The sequence below is a fragment of the Monopterus albus genome, unplaced genomic scaffold, assembly GCF_001952655.1.
Source record: "Monopterus albus unplaced genomic scaffold, M_albus_1.0 scaffold137.1, whole genome shotgun sequence".
Classification (NCBI taxonomy): Eukaryota; Metazoa; Chordata; class Actinopteri; order Synbranchiformes; family Synbranchidae; genus Monopterus; species Monopterus albus.
Window position 1 is genome coordinate 290778 of NW_018128017.1, and position 7107 is coordinate 297884.

The 7107-nt window shown below is 41.0% G+C and overlaps 1 protein-coding gene across 2 annotated transcripts in view; it reads left to right on the forward strand.

The window, feature by feature from the left end:
• Positions 1 to 5539, forward strand: part of dok4 (docking protein 4) — a 120520-nt gene extending 114981 nt beyond the window's left edge. For both annotated transcript variants that reach the window (XM_020613701.1, XM_020613702.1), the window contains 3 exons: positions 1280 to 1418; positions 2172 to 2289; positions 2870 to 5539. In XM_020613701.1, coding sequence (XP_020469357.1) covers positions 1280 to 1418; positions 2172 to 2289; positions 2870 to 3015 — 403 coding nt within the window. In that variant the 3' untranslated portion in view covers positions 3016 to 5539. The remainder of the gene's footprint in view (positions 1 to 1279; positions 1419 to 2171; positions 2290 to 2869) is intronic.
• The last annotated feature ends 1568 nt before the right edge of the window (positions 5540 to 7107 follow it).

The following is a 7107-nucleotide window of genomic DNA, read 5'->3' on the forward strand; positions in this document are numbered from 1 at the left end:
TCTGGCAGACCCTCCGCCGTGGCCGGATCATTGTCATTGTCATTGTCATTGTCAAAGTTAAAGGGTTGTTGCTGCTGCTATCGTTATCGTGACTAACTGACTGACTCACTCACACCAAGTAGGTTTATGTTTAAACTGCACTTGAAAATGTGGATAGAAGGGTACGCCCACAGTCGCTGTGCATTCTGGCTTGAACTATCACGTTTGTGCTTTTCGCAGGAGGTACCGAGATTTCAACGCTGACGGTCCCCGTGCTGTTGATTTTTCGGGTTTTGTTTTGCTACCTTGTTTTTCCTTCACTTGTCCGTCCTCATCCTCCTGCCCTCCTGATTCCTGCCGTTAGTTTGTAAGTACCCGTTCAAATACATGGAGGAGATGCGCGATGAGGCAGCACTTTGCTGTGCCTCTCGGTGGATCGTGTAATCCTCACAAACTGTTTGCAATCCAAATAGTGTGTCGCTGTCCCTGTATATATCGCGGATAAAATGCTTTCAAACACTCTGATTATATGCTCTGCCTTGCCCTAATCTGGATAATGTATAAAATGTAGTTCTGTAACGTGTTTAGGCTCGCAGATTAACCATAAAACCCAGTAAAAAAAAGTTACTCGGTGAGGCAAACAGTACGCCTAAATCTTAACCTCAAATTAAATATGGGTCACGTTTGTGTGAAGAATGCTGATATGAGATATAAAACAACGCATTGTCTATTAACAGACAATTTGTATTTGTAAATCTGACTGTAAAAGAGTTAGTGTAACTTATTATTTCTAGTTAGAAATAAGCTCAATTGGAATAAATTTTAACCTCAAATTAAATATGGGTCACGTTGGTGTGAAGAATGGTGATATGAGATATAAAACATAACGCATTGTCTGTTAACAGACTATTTGTATTTGTAAATCTGACTGTAAAAGAGTTAGTGCCTCACCAGCTGTCAACCTCATCGCACGTCACTGAAAACCACTGACCAGCACATGTAATGTTAAAATAACCCCACATTGCCTAGAAATAAATACAGTCTCACTGGGGTTTCGTTTCCACTTGCAGAATTGTTTTAGGACAGGAGATAATTCTTCTCCTGTTAGAATGAAACAGCATTCAGGTTAAACGACACTGAATCGGTCCCTGAAATCCTCTGTTAGGCGTAGTGGGAGGAGTCACATGGCCTGCAGGTCTTCAGGCTGCTGAGATAAACCCTCCATTTTATTGTACTATACAGTATGTCAGTCAGTGCTGCTTTGTACTGGAGCTTCATACCGAGCTGCTGCTGTGTGTAGGATGTGTGACAGCGGTGAGGGCCTCTACACCTTCCAGACCAGAGAGGGAGAGCAGATCTACCAGAGGGTTCACTCCTCTACACTGGCCATCGCTGAGCAGCACAAGAAGGTCTTGCTGGAGATGGAGAAAAACAGCAGGGTGAGAGCCCGGCCATAACCCATACACACTCATGCGCACACTCCTAAACATGCTTGTCATGTTTCCCAGAGAATGATAATAATGGAATAATGTAGTGGATTCATCTTAAGTTTGTTTCAGGTTTCTTTGCAGACCCCCAGTGGTTCTAAGAGTTCCCTGCTCACTGGATGTCAGTTGTTTTGGGGCAGACTGTACTCTTGTCGAGGCTTTGTATCAAATCTAGTTTTAAGCCCTGAATTATTTTATTTTATATTGTGGTGCACATGTCTGAATAAAATTACAGCTGCACCGCTTTACAGAGCTTTTCAGCTATTTTAAGTTAATTGTTTTGGCGTTAAGGCCCACAGCTTTACTGCTTTGGTTCCATTTCAGCCCCCTATCAGTATTAGAAGCAGCAAGCGGCTGATAATGACACAGACGATACTGTACACCACCAAAATAACAGACAAGAAATGTTAGCAACCAGCTGGTGAACATAGTGGAGCGTCCAGCAGCTAAAGAGCCGGTGGAAACCAAAACAGAGCTAAAAGCAGACTGAATAATGACATTACATTTAGCCGGTGGATCAGGTGCAGGGGTGGGGGTGGGGGATTGGATGGCTGGAAAGAACTCATTGCAATGCAGTAGGAAGCTTGTGCTTTTTATTAAAAAGGAATAATAATAATAATACAGAAACATTTCTGTGAATTAAAATAATCCATAGAAGTGTTAGTGTTTGATGAATTCCTGATGTCCTGTGCATATGTCACCCAGTTGATGTCTAAGGGTTCAGAGCCTGGCTCCTACCCTTGCACCCCCACCGCCATTCTGCCCCGATCTGCTTACTGGCACCACATCACTGGAAACCAGACTGGCCTGGATCCTGGAAACGGTAGGCTTCAAACTAGCATGTAGGCATTTTTTTAAATAACAGCATTCTTGTGTATACTAGACTCCGGTCTGTTTTAATTAAACCTGTACCTAATCTTCTGGCACCAAACTAAAATGGCTAGAGTATAGGCTGTAACCTCCAAATCAGATTAAACCCTTTCATGTGTGCTGTTACCTGTTTCAGTTAAATATAGGTTTTCATCTAGTCTAGATTTAAATAGAAACTGAAATACAACTTTTGATGCAGTTGAGTCTGTACTGGGTTAGTTTAATGGGTGATGCTTGCAAAAAAAATGTTAATATCAAATATTCACTGTTTAAGAGTTGTTTAGTAGTTTATGCTTATTGACTGCCTTTCTGAGAGTCAGATGAGAAAACTGAAAATCTTGTGTATGTGTGTTTAAGTAGGAAGCTGAAGAAAGGACATGGTTAACCTAGCTTAGCATAAAGGCTGGAGGCAGAGTGAACCAGTTATTACCGGCTCTGTCCAAAGTACATAAACATAGCTGTGAGACTGACTAATGAGCATGCTGCGTCTTCTTTGACCAATGATAACAGCTGCGTCTCTGCTGTGTCTTTAGGTGATGCTGCAGATGATGACCTTATGTCCACCCACCTGCCTCCCAACCGCCATGCCACACTGCCCATGGCAAACACACATGCACAGTCCCAACCGCACATACATGCACAGTCCCCGACACACTATCCCACCTACCCTGGACAGTGACACACACACACAGAAAAGATGTGGACCCTGTAAAGGATACATACACACATGCAGGCACCCGCAATGCACACACACTGACAGAAAGACACATCTGTGTTACAGCCCAACATCACACCTCACATGTTGGAGGTCAACTAACTGGCCAACAGGACTGCACATGGACTGGGCTTCCTGACATGACTGCGGCTCCCACAGAACCACAGGAGACAGGGGGTATTTGGCGTTACTCCTCACCCAGGCTTAGGAAGCCTGGCTGACAAATCAGCTTATATTGCCTACTATGTATAGAAAGGACTCTCAGGATGCTTTAACCCACCTAGGCTGTATTACCCGATGTCCAGCAACAGTATATCTAAAGACAGAAATGTTTATACCTGTTTCAAATGGTCACTCTCAAAGGTAGGGTGAAAAGCCTTTGTGAGAACTTTGTGGTGAGTATTTTTTACTAAATTTATACCAGCAGTTGTTATTGAAATTATGGTTTAAAGAGACATCTGGCAACATGAGATACAACACTGTGAAGTAGAAAAACACAGCAATCGCTTCCATTACTTAATGCTGGTCACTCAGCAAGACACCTGCCCAGGTCTCCACTGGTTCTCCTCAGACCACAGCTCAGTGTCTCATCTTCATTATTGTCAAATTAATTCAGGGGTCTGCCTGAGATTGGCAGCTTCCCCTTAAATGATAACATATACAGTGACTACAGAGATATGAAAATAGAAAAAAATTATAATATGTGTATTATTATATCTGATATTTTAAAAAACTGTCCATAATGTTAATGCATTATTCATTTATTATTGGAAACTTTCTATCAGTGTAGAATTCCTGTCAGTTGTCAAGTGTAAAACCTAGTGCATGATTCGTCACATAAAGTGTACAAAGACCTGGCACAGGCTTTTAACTCCACCTTTGAATGTGCTCACCCAAACAGGTACAAACACTTTTGCAGTGTGTTGGGTAACACATCATAGTTTGTCACGTTTGTCTGAAGCATATCAGGTCTTTGCAGACAAACCCACCCTGTTAATGAAGTAGCTGTATCTGGCTAGATTTGGTGATATTTTAGTGCACAATCTACGAAATACCAAATTTTGGTCAAATCTTTACATTTGTGTGTACGGGAGGACTAGCAATGCTGGATTGGATGTTCTGGCTTGAGTTTCTCACCCCAAGAGTTACATAAGATCCAAAAGTCGTTGCGATGGGATTAATGTCAATAAGGCCCAGTGTTGCAGATTAAATACATGAAGCAGGACTTCACGGTGCCTTAATAGCACCACGTGGACTGTGCTGTCATTGGCAATGCACTGACACTCAGAATTCCCATGTGAAAACTCCAGTGTACCATTGCCAGCTGACTTACACAGGACACATAATTACACTGTATGTCCATATCTAGACAGATGCCTTTGATTTTGCTGATGTAAACTGATGTAACTTTGCAGGTACTGGATGCGTTGGGTACGCTGAGGTTCTGAGCTGCGGAATGAAACTGTGACCGAATCTACTTTTATGGACTGGGTCCTGTATTAACTTCAGACTTTCTCTTACACCTCCATGCTTCTATTGAACTATTCTGAGCACAATGTTGTTATTTTATTAGGTTATGAAATGGCTTAGGAGTGGGAGAGGCTTCCAGAGTTCAATAGACAGGGATTTTTGAAAGCCAGTACTGATCCTGGTACTTTTGGATTCAATCTGCCAATAAGTGTTCAGCGTCTTTATATTGCCAGATATAATTAGTCCCTAACCGTTTACTTTTTACTATAGTGACAAAAACATGAAGACTAAAATGGGGAGACTTTACACAAACACAGGAGAAAACCAAAAAACAGCTTCAAACAATGGTGTGCGCAGACTCTTCCAGGGCCAAGATGGAAGTGAAACAAGGGGCATCTCTTTCTCTCATAGGGTTAAGGTCTGAGCAGCACTTGAACTAGAGGGGCACTCACAGTCAGGACGGCACCTAGATGAATGGAGATGGACATTACTTTCAGAAATCACCTCATCTTGAGATAATTCTAGTTTATTACAGCCCAGACTTTTGACCACCGATTAGTAATAACACCACTGTTATTACAGCAACATTGCTCAAAAGAAGCTGGACAGTGCAACAAACACAAAATGTCAAATGATCCAACAAACCTTCTAAAATTATTTGTTAGAGAAAATGAAGATGCAGCAAAATTATTATCTAAACTGTCCAATTTTGACTTTGGGGCTGGCTTTAACTGTTACAGTCCTGACAGAGGATCAAGTTTGGGGCTTGGGTCTGGGTCGGTTATTTTCAAATGACATTTTTTTGCATATTTGTGTCTTTTTCTTTCTGACTGTGAATTGTCAGCGAAGAGCCAGCAGTGGATGAAATAAAGCAAAAATGTAGCTTTGGGTCTTGGGTTGGGTTGGGGTCTCAAATTTGGTACTACCAGGTTCGGTCAGTATGACACAATAAGGCCTCAGTGATGGTCTCAGTTTTGGGCTCAGTCATAACTCCACAGTAATTCTCCTGCCAAATGAGCAATTACAGACAACAATTCAGCTGATTACACATTTGGGTTTACCTTGGTTAAAGCTTAAGAGCATCTGACATCATTCTGACATCTCATGAATTATATTAATGATCATAAGGTTAAAATGACAAAATATTAAACATGCCCAAAAAATAAGTTAGTAAGAACCAAGTTGTAAGAAACTAGAACTGTCCATCAGTAACATCTTCAAAGAGCAGTCTTCCATTAAAAGCTGAAAAGATCAACTTTGTTGTTGTCAAAGTGTATCATAATCAGTGGAGGACACTGAACTAGATCTATGTCTGGCCCCCATTATGCTTACACTCTAATCTACATGTTCTTGTGGCATTCCACAATGAATGATTGTTTGGGTAAATGATTTCCAGTCTTACCATCATTACCTTAAACCTCCCTCCTACCTGTTCCTACCTTGGGAATCACCCAGAGCTGTCTGTTTGACCATTTGAGGAGGTTGCCCAGGGAGAAAGATGGAAATAAAATGTTGCTTTCTAATCAATAAAGCTTCCATTCTATTATATTTTGTCTCACAAAGAACGTTGCTATCCATTTTGTTGGGACTTTAGAGGTGAAGTACTGTGATGATGGGAGAGATGTGTTTAGCATGCAAGGAAAGACAAGAAAGGCTGGCTCATGTTTTTCTCAGCTGTTGTCTCATAGGGGAGGTCATATACTTTGATTGCTTCATTTTGATCCCATCATAAAGGTTTAAGACCGTTGATTTCACAGTGAAGTTTTTATCACCACAATGGAGCACACTGATCTCTTTCACCCCCTTATGAAATGCCTCATGTGTTTCTTGTGTCTAGATCTGATGAAGTTTATTTAATGCAGGAATCTTTATACAACTTAGATTTTATAGTTTATGGTTTGAACATCATTTTAATATGACAGGGCTAAGCATTTCGCTGCTTGTTTACATGATGTAAGTTGTCTATTGTGTGTAGATGTGTGTTTGTGTATGTTATAAGCCTAGTTTGCCACCCTCATAAGAGAGTCTTGTACATATTCTTATTTATTTCATGTGAAATGTGTGTGTGAGAGTGTCTGAGAGCCATAATGAGGGATTATTGGAGCATATGCTCATTTAAACGTGTTTTTGTTCCTTCTAATGTTATACAAGCAGATGGTAGCAGGTCCACACTTTGTCCAGGTGGCTTTTCCCAAATACGGTGTAGTAAGTCTGCACCTGAGTGAACAATAAGAACACATTTACCTTCCTGTCTTCTGTACCATCACCTTTCACAGTGTGAATCTTTTTGGTCTTAAATGAATCACAACCCCGTCCTCTCAGTTTGTGCCACGCTACACTTCTGTTTTTCTTTATTTTGGAAGGAAAGTGTAGTAGAAGGAATCCTTCAGAGGGGTGTTTCATGACGAATACGAACGAGTACAGCAAACACAACCAGGACCAAGCTGTTTCATTAATCCACCTCTGAAAGAATAAGATCAGATTAATCAAATCGCTTGCTTTAAAAAGTTCATTCATGACTTTGAAACACAGACCTGCTGAAACATCAAGCACAGACATCACCTGAATAAAGAAGGCATAATAATA